The 13,983-nt window shown below is 33.5% G+C and overlaps 2 protein-coding genes across 20 annotated transcripts; both read right to left on the bottom strand.

Annotated features, from left to right (window-relative positions):
- Positions 1-167: 167 nt before the first annotated feature.
- Positions 168-5,573, bottom strand: LOC101202879. Of its 2 annotated transcripts, XM_011651367.2 has the most exons (8): positions 5,032-5,573; positions 4,769-4,909; positions 4,438-4,665; positions 3,310-3,520; positions 2,310-2,446; positions 1,716-1,796; positions 852-918; positions 168-763 (listed from the first exon to the last, which is right to left on the bottom strand). In XM_011651367.2, exons 1-8 carry the CDS (start codon positions 5,370-5,372, stop codon positions 455-457), a joined length of 1,515 nt encoding a protein of 504 aa, XP_011649669.1. In that variant the 5' UTR covers positions 5,373-5,573; the 3' UTR covers positions 168-454. The 2 variants fall into 2 exon arrangements, with proteins under 2 accessions (XP_011649669.1, XP_031736794.1); XM_031880934.1 differs by lacking the exon at positions 5,032-5,573 and having other exon boundaries at positions 4,438-4,670.
- Positions 5,574-6,481: 908 nt separating this feature from the next.
- LOC101203118 (probable mitochondrial adenine nucleotide transporter BTL3) lies at positions 6,482-11,545 on the bottom strand. Of its 18 annotated transcripts, none has more exons than XR_004214755.1 (6): positions 10,870-11,545; positions 9,923-10,226; positions 8,754-9,227; positions 7,628-7,751; positions 7,024-7,100; positions 6,482-6,749 (listed from the first exon to the last, which is right to left on the bottom strand). XR_004214755.1 is itself a non-coding variant. In XM_011651366.2 (4 exons), exons 1-4 carry the CDS (start codon positions 11,355-11,357, stop codon positions 7,683-7,685), a joined length of 1,335 nt encoding a protein of 444 aa, XP_011649668.1. In that variant the 5' UTR covers positions 11,358-11,545; the 3' UTR covers positions 7,193-7,682. The 18 variants fall into 18 exon arrangements, 1 of the variants encoding a protein (XP_011649668.1); XR_004214748.1 differs by having other exon boundaries at positions 6,530-6,749; positions 7,341-7,751; XR_004214751.1 differs by lacking the exon at positions 6,482-6,749 and adding an exon at positions 7,341-7,450 and having other exon boundaries at positions 6,860-7,134; positions 7,587-7,751.
- Positions 11,546-13,983: the final 2,438 nt, after the last annotated feature.

Genomic DNA, 13,983 nt, shown 5'->3' with positions numbered 1-13,983 from the left:
TTAATTGCAATTTTTTATTTAAAGAAACCCTTAAACGTACAAGAAAAGTGAAATGAAAGATAAGCACTTCCAAAAGAAAAGGCTCGTATTGGAATTCCCTGTTAATTATTACTTTTAATGAATTATTAATGCAAATATACTGCAAAATTTTAGATTACAGAAGCAAGTCTAAAATCTAATAAACTATACTTCATCATTCAATCATCAACGATGCTATCCGTCCACTGTTATTTAACAATTTCGAAAAATCGTCCACTAAATCAATTTGTATATGGAAAACTACATCTTCATATGAATCATGTAATCAAATGAGTCTAATTCTATAGAAGGTAATGGTAACTAAACATTAAAATATTGTGTAGTATGAAAATTCTTGACTAAACAGTACTGGCAAATATTTGGTACCTTCAATTTAAATCCAGTGTGTTAGTTCGTCAGAGATTCAAGGCTTCTTTCAACACTTGTTGCCATTCTTGCAGCGTGGTGTTTCACAAGGGGGAGGAGGCACACCAAAAACCCAATCGAGAACGTTAAGATACTTGGATCGAAATACCTCCCTTTCCTGAGCATAGCAATGCATGATAATGGAAGTTGATATGCTGAAAACTATTACATCTGCTCGTTTGAAATTCAATGATGGTGGCAAGTATCCCAAATCTGTCATGCAGCTGAAGAAGCTCTCGATACCTCTAGAGAGGCAATAGAGTGAGATTTCTATCCTCCTGCTTTTCTTCTCAATGGCCAGTGCTAAACCTGTTAAGAACTGCTCAAAAAGACGTAGTTTTATCAGGCTTGGTATGAAAGCTCTTGCCCTAGCTAGAATATTTTGTAAAGGATAGTTGAAGCTATACCGTTGCTAGAGCAACCAATGGAATATTTATTTTTTTGAAAGTCCTTGAGGTCAGGCATGTCCACATCCTGAAATGTATGTGAAAAACTTGATTTATTAGAGCCGAAGGCTGATGTTTTTATCTAGATTGATAAGAACTCCCAAAGGGGTGAAACTTCTTGAAGTTGGCTTGAAAAGCTTTTTGAGAGGTTGAAGGGCTTAGTTGAGGCTTTTAAGTGCGGAATCAAGAACCTTCAAGTCTCGCGTTTTGCACTCACAAAAAGAATACATAATGTAGTTTATAATTGCAGCTTTCTTTCTAAAATAATTTGATTGGAGTTGTGTTATCAAACTGCTCCATTGGATGAAATCACCCTTTATATAAAGGGGTGGTTGTGCTATGAGATCTGCCTCATCAAAGTTGTCAGTTAAAAACATTATAACGTAATTAAAGAAGTTCACAACTTTTTCCCCTCTTTAAAAAACACTCCAAGTGAGTTCAAATCAGGTGTTACGTGTCCGAGTAGCCTCCTATCAAACACCAACATTTTACTCTTAATGTTTATGCTTCAGGATACAGTTCACCGATGACCAAAGGTAAACTCATGAACAAGACTATTTTGTTCCCATCTATCAAATTTGAACACCCCGACTAAAATCAATTCCCATCACCATGGTCCATGCTTGAAACTATTTACTTTCACAGAAGCTAAAATATATCAACATCTTGACAGCAATATTAGACGACTCCATTAAATTAACATTTTAAGAGACATTTTATTAAGTCTTCCAGTGAAACAAGAAGTTCCAGAGAAAAAGTGGATGAAAACAGTAAAGACAAAAATAGAAGTCAATGCACTAGAACACAGGTGGAAGAGATACGAACCAAGCAGATGCACAATATGCAGATAGGAACAGACTTGATCTAGCAGTTCCAAGAAGCCCCCTAGCTAAAATTTCGTATGGCCTGCACACAAGGTCTTAACATATTCTTCATCCATCCAAAACATGGAAATTCAGAAATACAAAACAACAGTTGGAAGAAGGCACCCAGAAAAGTCCATCTCAATAAGCAAATATTTCATAACAATCTTCAAGGCAAGATTATATCCACAAAATATGTGGCAATCTAACTACTTGTTCTTGTTCAACTATGAAGGAATCAATTTAAGGCAGATACTGCATCCTGCATGTTCGAATGTTAAGCGTGAAACCCAAGAAAACGCCATTTAATAATATATAAATAAACAACCCTCCTTAGCTCATGAATAAAATCTTACGAAGGCATTAGAGTGAGTAATTACGAAGCTTTTTAAGTGGCTCACTTGTGACATAATTGGTAATCTAAACAATCTTTCAACCAGAACAAGCTGTGAAAATTAACTAAAAGTTACTTGAAATCATTAAATTCTAATCTTAAATTGAACCAAAAGATTTCACAATAGGTATAAATCACATGATATTCAAATTGAAATATTACCTATTCATGAGACCTTCACGATGAACTATTAGAGCTGGGATAAGATAAACAGGGAGGTATACTGGCAACGCTCTTTTATATCCTTGAATGAGAAAGGAAAGAAAATGGCCACCACATGATTGATTTCCATGTATGATCTGCATTAAGAAAGAAAAAATCCTTAAAGTTTGGACTTGCTAGCCTTGCATATAGCTTATGCAGAATGAAAATTTTTAAATTGAAAGACAACTGCAGATAGGGTAAACTCTCAAAAGTAAACTAAATTTCTAGGTCGGGAGGCTTCATAATCATTCCATGCCTATATATAGTCATCATTATAGACTTCATACAATACAATTTGTGATAAAACAAAATGAAATGGATAGATTTTGGAAAGACTGTTCTCAAGTAATTAAAGAATAAATTAATGGAAATGTTTTGAAATGCACCTTCAGCTTTCTTTCTTTCTTTTTTATAAGAAACAGATATATCATCTGCTTTTGAATATTGAATAGCATTTAGCTGAACAGGACAGTTGTAGTTTTTTTTTTGTTATCATCTGTTTCAATTATTTGATTGAGTTTTGCTGAGCAGGATAGCTGTAGTTGTGCATGCATGAGCAAAGATCTATTATAACTATTTTGTATGTGCATTAAGATTTAATTATAGCAATCTGTTCATGGAGAAGCACGGATCTTCCAATACTACAATTGGGATGTCAACCAGCTGACAACTGAAAATAGTTCAAGATCCCAAGTAAACTGGGAAACAGGATATGAGTTGGATCAGAACAAAAGTTCGTCTTCAATTTTGTGTCAGGTAAAAAGTAAGAATGTTAATGCCTAAAGTTGTTGTCTGCTACAATGGTCAATGTTCTAATATCTCAGAGCATTCACATACTAAGTGTGAACATCTTTCATGCAACAGACTAGTTACAAGTACGACTAATTTTAATTTTGAGAACAAGGTTCTTTTTCTTCTAATTGAACAGGTAAGAAAATGAAATAAATAAATTATATACCGTGCATGGAGTCTTCATTTGCGGATCTAATTTGACAGTTGAACCCATGGCACTGTAGTACTTCTCTACTGCTTTAAATTTATTGGAGGAAGGCATGCCTGATACGAAACTCTTTAAGCCTTCCAAGATTACAGTATCCTTTCCACCATGTGTATTGAGAAAGGACCTAAACGATGGTGGTAAGCTATCTTGCTTTAACACATAAGCAGACCTGAAAACGATTCTCCTAATTAAGTGTCTGCTATTATAATTATTAATCACTTGTATAGATAATACAAAAAATAGCACAAAATAATTTCATTTCAGCATAAAGTAGTTAAGTACGATCTATTTCATCCGGATGATCAAAGAAATGACTCACATATTCCTCCACATATAAATAACGCATTGAGAAGAGGTGAAGCACAATAACAAACAAAGATTAGCTCATTACTAAAATCTTCACTTTAATTTAACCAAACAATGGTTGAGTTGCTTCAGTGTTGTGCAATGTGAATTACGTAACGAGGGCAACCATTTTGTTAGGCACGCTGTAAAATTAGCTCAGGGGAACTGAGTTGTTCCTCCCACCACCAAAAGAAATAATATTGGTAAGGCAATCTAAACTTAGTGAACCAAATTTTTTACTGTGAAGACTTTAATCAGAACTTTTTCCTAGAAAGCTTATAGGTACTGTTTATAAGAGGAATATTTAGAAAAATTTTACAATAACACGTAGCAACCTGGTATAAATACATTGAATAAGTTTTTGGTAACTGTTTATAAGTTTTAAATGTCCGATGTATATACCATCATTGTGAAATAACAATGAAACATAGTATTACAGGCTCCATTATATCCAAAAATAGATTTTGTTTCGCTGTTACATTATTTGTTCATAATTATGACAAGCAATTCTTCACTGGCTTCCCATTTGCTTTCTTGCGTTTGCACTTGTGTTCTTATGGGTTAGTTGCAGTGATTTCGGATTGAAGGCTGAATTCAGGATTTGGATACCACGATCATGCAGGAAAATATGCCACAGGATAAGTAAAGCTTAAAACTGGAAACTGGAAATACTATAGAACACTCAAGACCGATTGTATTAGAATTAGCAGCAAAATATGGTTGGGCAGAAATATTTCTTACAAGATCTGCGAAGAGGAGAGACACATGAGGAAGATGTCACCACATGACCACGTGAGAGGCTTACAAATATGCCCGAGCCTCTTGCTTTTAATCCCACAGCGCGATGCCAAGACCGCAGCACGCATGAAAATGTAGATAGCCAAGGTCTTATGTTGCGTATTTAACCCAGTCAGAAGCATCGACGGCCCAGCTAATGCTCCCGCCAATAGAGCCCGCCATCTTGCAGTCCTGAACTACAAGAGAACAATAAGAAAATCAAAAGGATAACCAAACAGATTTCCAGAAACAGCAAGGATTCAAGACTACAAGATCAGAATAGAAAAGAGCATACCTACGGTGACCTGCCATATTGCCAATTATCTCATCAATGGAAACGAACGTACCGGCAAAGGTTCCAAGAAAAAGGCCGTATCTCAAAGTCTCCTTCAAAGCCATGGAAATCGCATCTCGATTCGTAATCACTCCTTTCTTCCTAAACCAAACATAAGGCGATAACATATTTGTTTACACTACAACAGAAGTGATCACACAGTAACATGCAGATAACCTTCACAATCACAATTACAATCACAATCAAATTTCAAAGAACCTTACCCGAGGGAGGCCAAAGCCTTTCTCCGCTTCAATCCAGCGAGGACAGAAAAGAGAGAGAGACCACCTTTGAGACCAGCTCCAATTGTGAAGCCTTTAGCAGAAGCAACAAGGATCCGCGATAGCTTCCCGTACTCTCTTAACCGCGTCGAATCAAGCCACAGAGATGAGGAAGAGCAGGAAAACGAGGGAAAAGATGATGAATCAGCTGAACCATAGCTACAATGCTCGCAATAGGAATCACCGGATTTACAGTTGGCAGCTGTTTCGGCATCCCCGTTCTGTTGAGCAAGGCATGCACATCCGCCGTCAGCGTCGAAGCATCCGCCAGCAGACGGCGACATGATGGTCCCGGAAGCAGAGGCTAGGGCTCCTCCTTACAAACGTGAGCTGAGTGGGATTGCAAGTGGGAGAACCAAAAATGGCAGAATAAAGGAATCGAGAGATAAAACAGAGAAGGTTTGTGCTAATAGTTTTGCTAAGCGTGAATTAATTGACGTGAAATCTCACTCTCAAGTCCTAATCCATTTTTTTAACTTTATACTTTCTTCTTCTTCTTCGTTTTCGCTCTATTTAGTTAAGCGTCTTACATTAACCAAAGAAAATGACACAATTATATTTCCACTCATTTTTTTATGGTAAAAGTTGAGAGTCGATTTAATAACTATTTAGGTTATGTCCATTCATTTCTAAAAACACCTTAGTCTTCTACTTAAATTCTAAAGAAAAATTACTAGAAAATTGCATACATAATTTTTTTTTCCTACATCTATACCTATGCGGAAAATTAAAAAAATGTAATGACACGAATTCTATTTTCATTTTTTTTTCTACTTTTGCCAACATCTCTTTTTTAAAATTATTTCTTTTACTTTTTAATTTCAAATTAGTTTTCTAAAATTATTAATTAAAAATCTATAACAAAAAGTATAATTTATAGACAATTTTAAAAATAGTAAAATAAATTGATAGAAGCATGTTCAAGCCTCCTTCAAAATAACAAAATTTTAGATACTATTATGGTCAAAACTGATAGAAAGTGATGGAATTTGAAATTTTGCTATTATATATATTTTGTCAAATTTGTTATTTCTAACCCTTTTTAATTTATATGAATAAATATTAAAGGAGAATTTAAATAAATAAAAAGACAAATTTAACACTAGATTTCAATAACATCTTATTTTACGAGTAATTTATGAAATTGAAAAAAAAAATAGGTGAAATTATTTATCGTTCAAATAATAATTTTAAAATTATTTATATGGTTAGGGGGCGGAGAAGTCGAAGGCATCCCATCCGAATTTATAGTTCCAGCAATTACGTGGCAGCTGGGGGAAAGATTTCTTCGCTATTAAAAATTATGAAAATGACCAAAGTCCACATTTCTTTAAAAAAAAAACAATTATTAAATAGTTTAATTAACATAGATGATAATTGTACGAAATTCTTATACCTAAATAAAACGAGGAATTAAATTAATTGAGGATAAACATGATGGTCCACCAAATCAAGAATTAGATCAAATCATCTAATCATGTGAATAAGGGAGGTCTCAACTAGTCCACCTCATGTATGGAACTTTACTTTGCAGTTGGTGATTACTGGTTAAACAATCGTAGTATTTTAAATACTAAAAATGTAATTTTCTTAGTAGTATGGAGAAAAGGATTCGAACGGTAAACACCTACAATCCAACGTGCTTCATCAGCTTATTCTTTCTGTAAATTAGAAGGTCAAGAACCAAAAAGATTATATTCGTCAATATTTCAACTTTCATGTGATATTACTAAAAAGTAGTGTGTTCTTTTTTCAAATATTAAGCTGTATATTCCTGTTTATTTTATTTATTACAAAAAAGTAAAATTATGAATAAGCTCAGATTATAAAAAAAATGTTTGAGAAATTCAATGTCAACTTGAGCGAATTATAATATTAATTATTATAAATAAACAAAATATTAAAACGGATCAACTTTTTGTTTGATCCAAATACCTTTTTATTCCGCAGCTGTGACTTTTTGACATTAAACTGCATAAGTTCAAGTTTGGCAGCCAACCAGCACCTACAGGCTACAATCAAATGTAGTTTCTCACTTTTTTATACCTAAAAATATTCAAAAATATCAAAGTATTTATGGAGAGTCAAAAGTACCTGCATGATCAAGCCAAACATTTTACAGTAACATAGACAAATGGTTTTTCTTTAAATTCAAATCTTCATCATAAGTACATACAATTGCGCATTATTCTACATGTTTTTTATTACATTGAAAATTATATGAATCCCAGTTGGTGAAAAACCTTACATACCTAGAATGAATATGAAAGTTGGATTGTGTGGAACATTCTTTTAAAAACGAAGCTCCTGTAGCAGTCAAAACTTAACAATGATGAATATGCTTTATGATCAGCACTCAGTCCTATGGGGGGAAAAGAAAATAAGAAAAAGGAAAAGGAAATAAAGGGATTTGGGGACATTGAGGAAGAAATTGTATTTCTTTAAGTGAAAGAATTAATAGCGAAACACAACCAGCAGCAAAAGCAATCATTGATTACCATAATGTGATTATGTTTCAAGGGCATTTCTGATGCTTAACTGTGAATTGTGTCGGGCTAACTGATCAGTCTCCTACTAAATTTTGTTGTCGTCGTTCATTCCACTTTAAGAATAATCTTCATGAACTCATAAACGAAAAAACTTATGGCAGCTGAAGGAAGTACCTGCATGGGCAAAGAAGCAAATGTGAGTAAATTGAAACGAAAATTCTACGAGAATACAATAGCTAAAGGAAAAGATTTTGACATTTTTAACACCAACATTAATTATCTACAGTAGCTGAAATAAGCAGATTGAATATTATTCTATCCTATGGTGATGAATAACTTTGGTTTCTGGTCAGGCAAATAAGAGAGTTGCACGTGAAGAAAACAGACAAAGCCCAAGTTTGACAGAAAACAAGGAAATGTTCCACTTTCCAGAACGATTAGACAAAACGTGTGTTTATGCCGCCGGAGGGGAAGCAAATTGAATCTGATCCAAGATTGGTCTAGATATATTTCAGGCAGCAACGCAGGTGCAGAAGAAATTTAAAGGGCATGATGTTTCATTAAATGTAAATGGCAATTTTCGAAAGCAGGGGCTTGTGACTTAGTTCAGCACAAGTATCACTGGAGAACTCACTTAAAAATCAGTTATAAAATGATATTTCCACAATAATTGAAGATGACTAGTGTGGGTGGGCTACAACCAAGAAAATTCTGTATTGATTGTTATGAAAGTCGTAAGGGTTAATCCAAACGATGCGTAGTCAGATTGGGGCAAAGGGACTGATATTTGGTATGTCAGAGAAGAAGATCCAATCTGGAGTTCAATAGTTCAAGAAGCTTACATGCATGCTCAAAAAAGTATTTTCACAGGAGGTCCAAAGAATATTGGCTCCATTAGGCCTCCAATATGACTTGAAGTCTACCTGAACAATTTTCTGGTGAATTGGGAAAGGTAATTTTTGACTGATTCAGGCATTTCTGTACATTTAGTTGTCTCTATCAAAACTAAATTAGTTTTCTATTCAATAAAGAATTGATATTGGCACAACAGTCTGCAACTCTGAGTCAATGATATAAAGACCCTTTTCCTAAAATAATTGCGGTTATAATCACAAGGTTAAAAGGAAAAGCAGTTCATATCAACAAATAAAACATAATCAGAATATAGTCACATGCCTGTAACAAGCTGGGAAGAAGTCCTGCATATAAAGCTGGTATTCCTCTTTGCTGAACTATCTTAGAACAGGTTGCAAAAGCACTCATTCTAGTTGCCTGGACTTGCATTTGAAGTTGCTTCCTGATTACTTCAAATGGGTACGTCACTAATTCAGCACAAGCACCAGATATAGCACCATAAAGTAAAGTCCTAATAGGTCCCAACTCCAATTGATCCAGAGCATTCAACTCCTGCCCCTGCTGATGCTGGTTCATATTCTGGATTCTTTTCCTTCCTTCGGGTGAGTGAAGATAAGCAGTCTTGAGTATATCGTAGACACTATAGAAAACAGCACCAGAAGGTGCCACACTTAAAATGGAGGGTAGTAAGCCCTTGTAAAGAGAAAAGAACCCTTCAGTTTGGATCACGTGGCGAAAAGCACCAATAACACCGCCTAAAGCCTCCCCACCAGGTGCCACTATCTTCGTTCGGATCTGAAAAATGCAACAATTACATTAATTTACCGCATGGAAGGTGATTACAAGCTAAGAATTATTAACCCTGGCCAAGTTCCTGAATAAAAAAAATTGAACTTCTGTTTAAATAAAGCCAGGTGACAACCTAAGTTCAATTTAATTCAAAATGAAGAATACACCAAAGAAACTTAAGCTTTGAATTAAGGATGACTGATGTTTTAATCTAATAAAGGCATCAAAAATTTCAAGCACTTCAAATGTGTCCAGTTTAAGCAAGAAAACGGCTAGCAAGTCAAGGGAAACTCCGTGTCTATAACCTTTCTTTTTTTTTTTTGATTTTTTCCAATGAAAAGAAACATCAAGCTTAAAACCTAAAAGCAATGTTCTAGGACACTAGATGGTTTTGATGGTTAAACTACATTTGAATGCCCAGGTGACAATGTGCAGGGCTGCGTCTTGCAATCATATTGCGTTCTACATACCCCCAATAATCCCTAAGATGCCATTTAAGAATGCCTCTATAGCTCTATAATACATATCAATGTATGGCAGCAAGATTACCCACACGTAGGGTGTGTAACTACAATGAGAGGCCTACACCACTCTTTCTTCGCAGTCTCAACCCCAAAAGTTAATTGTAATTACGAGGAGTGGGAAAAGAAAGGGGTTAAAAATTAGGGGAAGAGAAGCAGAAGAAGGTTGTAAGTACATACTGTGTCAAGTGGTAGGCAGAGTACGGTTGCAGTAATGCCTGCTGCAGCACCAGCAACAAATCTCTCAAAATTTGTGGTATTCTTGTGTCCAGACAATTTAAGCAGTTGTTTTCTGTACGTATCGTAAGCATAAAAGTTGATTGCTTTAAAGGGTGCTGTTCGAAGAATATTGACGAAATTTCCCTTCCAGAACCCTTTCAACCCTTGAGAAGCTGCAATTTTCTTGACGAGATCACATAGATTTCTCTGCTCACCACGAACTATATATTCCAACTTTAGCCTCTCGAGTGGAGCAACTAAAGTTCTGATGCAATAAAAGTGTTGTTTAATCAATAAACATAGAATATGACAAGATGCTCTTACAGTTTTTCTTAGAAACCATTCATTAATCCAACTCTAAATACCCCAACCTCCTCTATATTTAACTATTGCTCCCCTTCTTAAAAGATTAAAATTCAGTTCATCAAAGGCATACATACAAGTCCTTGTACTTCGAAAATTAAAATTATAACACCATCCCCGTCATCATGGTCTATGTATGGGGTAAATTTTGTTGCAACAAACTGCAAAAAGGAGCCCCAATCAAGTAAAATAAGACCGGGCAAGCATAGAATCTAAAATTCGAAAGCCCATCACTTTTTCTAACCGCATTTTGTCAAAAAATATTCAACAACTTTTCCTCTCCAATGACCAGGTATGCATATCGAATCATAAAAGTAATTTTTCCTTCTCCCCACGCGCTAAAAATCATAAAGCATCAGAACAATGCGATAATTAATGAACAAGTTGGATGATACAGTGTCATTAGCAAAAGGCATTATACAAAACAAACACTGAATCTACTGATAAAACATACAAGTAGCATACTCACACCAACGAATAAATTAACCAACTTATAATGAAATAAACAAGAACGATAAGTTGAAGGTGAACAAATAAAGCAAGACCTTGAAACCATGGCGGCAATCGCACCAGACCAAAGGTGCTTTGTAGTATTCATAGCACCTCTTGTCCGTACAGTATGCTTCTTCTCAACAATGGCAAAATCTTCCCCACATTTTCCCGCCTTCTTACAAGTGTCATAGGCATCAACATGAACCTTCTGCTCCCGAACAAATCCATGGCCTCTAACACTAACAGACAAAAACCCGCAGCTCGCAATGCGAGGGTTCTTCCGGGACCGAAAAACCCCAAAAAACAGAGGTTGTTCTTGATGACAGAAAGAAGAAGCGGGAACAGAAACAGAACCGGAATCTAGAATTGAGTTACTCTTGGGGAAAATTGAATTGAGGAAAGAAGATGGAAGAGAAGGGTCGAGAAACAAGCCGCCGGCGGGGACAAAGAAGTTGAAATTGGCGGTAGAGGGAGAGAAACGGTGAGGCTTAAATGGTTGGTGTGAGGAGGAAGGGGAAGAACCAAGCTCAGGGCGAGGCATTTCAACAATGGAGGGAGAAGGAAGATTGGATTGTGGGATTCATGGGGATTTGAGAGAATGGATTCGATAATCTTCGAAGGTGGAGTCAATTTAGAGTTTCAGTTATCGAGGCTAAGAAGAAATGATAATGAACACTCATGCCTACCCAAGGCGTTAAACCAACTTAATCCAATCTCTTTTCTTCTTCGTTTTCTTTCTTTTTAATAAAAAGCCTTCGTGTTTTTTGTTAAGAGCAATGAGAACTTAGTCTAACACTCCAATGTCAAATGAGTTATCTTTGGTGCCTACACACATAAATAAATATGTAAATTAAACTTCTAATCAAGAGGTTAGTAATAGAGAGTTGTTAATTGAGCTCAATTCATTTTGGTTTAGAAAAAAATTAATTTTAACTCGAATTTATTGTATCATATTTATTTGGACAGGTGTAGTCATTTATGCAGTTTAGTTTAACTAAGTTTTCAATATAAAATTAGATATGTTAACTTTGTTTGGATGGATCATTTTTTAAAATAGCAAAATAAATTAAAATATTTACGATTATATAATAAAATTTTGAATTTTATCAAAAAGATAGTTATTGATAGACTTATATTTTTATCTATTAATGCTATCAATGATATTAATGTCTATTATTTAAAGAATATAAACAATTTGTTATATAATGTAAATATTTGGAAAGTTTGTAAAAGTAGCAACAAAAAAAAAAATTATGATAATAGAGACTTGAAATGATAAATTTAAAAGCAGATTATTGTCAATTACTAGTCATGTTTTGCTAATTAAATTTTGGAATATGCAAAAAAAAATTGTGGTATGAGATTTTTTTTTCTAAATTTTGTTGTCATTCAATGCAATTTTCTTAAATATTTTGTCAAATTTGTTGTTTTTTATAATTCACTTATAGTTTTTAATATAAAAAAGCTAAAATTCAATAAATAAATAAACAAACCAATCAATACCAAACTCAATAAAAAAAAAAAAAAAACTAAATTTTAACGATGGATACATGTTTGTTATTTAGAAAAATATCACGAAAAAGTAAGGTCTGATTTCAATATAAAAAACTCAATTCTAATAAAGAAAAATTAAAAAATAAATTTTATTTTATTGAAAGGTAAAAAGTTCTAATAGAACTATTGAAAGATTTTGCCTATATTGTCGATGAAGTATTAAATTTAAAGTTTCGGGTTTATATTTTTATGAGATATTATATGAATATCTAACCTCAACGATGATGTTTTAGAAGTATTAAAAGTGATTAATACGTGAAAGAATGAAAATTGAAACCTAAATCCCATCCCACTTCAAGACATTAGCTCATACCCATTCCAAAGTATTGATGGAAATTGTTTATCTCAACTAAGTCGCTTTCTTCCTATTCAACTAATAATAGCAAATATTTGCAATAAGAACTAAAGCATGACGGTGAACTAAAAAAATATAATTCCTTAAACTTATTGATTTTTAGAAAATCAAAATAAAAATTGATAATCGAATAATTCACTGAAACTGAAAAAAGAATAACGATAGAAAGAACAGAACCACGATCTCGTGAACATAATAAAGCCAAAGCGAGTAAAGATCATCCACAATAATTAACATATACTTATTTTATCAGTCAAGTAAGAATTAAAAAACGAAACCGAACCTCTTCCAAGAGGGTTTTAATTAGAGTACACGATGGAAGGGACGTTAAAGGAAAACGAAGGGAGAATGGATTTTTAGGAGCCCATCATTTATGATTATTTATGTTGTGAGGTCGCTAGAAAGTAGATACAAATCATTATTAGCTCACATGATTTAGTTGGTTAATGGTTAGGCACTCTTTTTCCTTTTTGTTCCATATTTAATTGTTCGTTTCTAAAACTAAACCCCTACCCATTTCATATTTATTTTTCAACTGCCCTCTTTTTCTTTATTTTAAACTTATTTTTTGTAGCGACCGTTTTCACCTTATCTATTAAATCCTTATATTCATTTATTTACTTTGTCATTCGATCTATAAATAGAAGTTTTCCGTGGACTATACCTTTACTTGGCTAGTTTTCCATTGTTAATAATACATGTTTCATAGTAGTTTTAAATGAAACACGGTCACTTTTAACATGCTTTTGATTTACATAGATAAAATAAAATAAAATGATTATCCAACCTATCAACTAATTAAAAATGAGAAAATTATCTAATAATATTTTCACTATTTACATAACTAAATATAAACTGTTTTTAATTTTCTTATTTTGAAATATATGCATGGTTTATTAGAATGATTTCTCTAAAATGATTTTATCCATTTTATATTAAAAACTTTTAAACTTTTGGTAAAATTATTGAAATTAAACGGAAACAAAATGGATTAAACTATTTTTTTATGTATATTTTAAATCGTTTTTGAAACGGATTTTTTGAAAAACATTTTTTCTCACATCAATTCCATCCGACTTTAATATAATTATCACGTATGTCTTCTAATTTTATTTTTCATCTTTTTTCAACCGACAAACCAAATTTGAAATAACTTTCGGATATTTATAACAAATGAAACACCCATTTGTATATATACAAATTACAAAGAAGAAAGTTTGAGGGTCTCGTCCTACAATAATACAAATTAAAGTTACAA

Source organism: Cucumis sativus, chromosome 2 (genome assembly GCF_000004075.3).
Source record: "Cucumis sativus cultivar 9930 chromosome 2, Cucumber_9930_V3, whole genome shotgun sequence".
Classification (NCBI taxonomy): Eukaryota; Viridiplantae; Streptophyta; class Magnoliopsida; order Cucurbitales; family Cucurbitaceae; genus Cucumis; species Cucumis sativus.
Note: the sequence above shows the minus strand (reverse complement) of the source record. Positions and strands in the feature narration are given on the sequence as shown.

What these genes read in the sequence shown, in the direction of transcription:
- LOC101202879 (XM_011651367.2), bottom strand. Translation starts at nt 5,372, where the DNA reads ATGTCGCCGTCTGCTGGCGGATGCTTCGACGCTGACGGCGGATGTGCA. An exon ending in AAATGAAGACTCCATGCACG is followed by an intron (nt 2,447 to 3,309) that starts GTATATAATTTA and finishes TTCTTAATGCAG; the next exon opens with ATCATACATGGAAATCAATC. An exon ending in CGTGAAGGTCTCATGAATAG is followed by an intron (nt 1,797 to 2,309) that starts GTAATATTTCAA and finishes CCTTGTGTGCAG; the next exon opens with GCCATACGAAATTTTAGCTA.
- LOC101203118 (XM_011651366.2), bottom strand. Translation starts at nt 11,357, where the DNA reads ATGCCTCGCCCTGAGCTTGGTTCTTCCCCTTCCTCCTCACACCAACCA. An exon ending in ATTGCCGCCATGGTTTCAAG is followed by an intron (nt 10,227 to 10,869) that starts GTCTTGCTTTAT and finishes TTATTGCATCAG; the next exon opens with AACTTTAGTTGCTCCACTCG. An exon ending in TTCTTCCCAGCTTGTTACAG is followed by an intron (nt 7,752 to 8,753) that starts GCATGTGACTAT and finishes TTGCCCATGCAG; the next exon opens with GTACTTCCTTCAGCTGCCAT.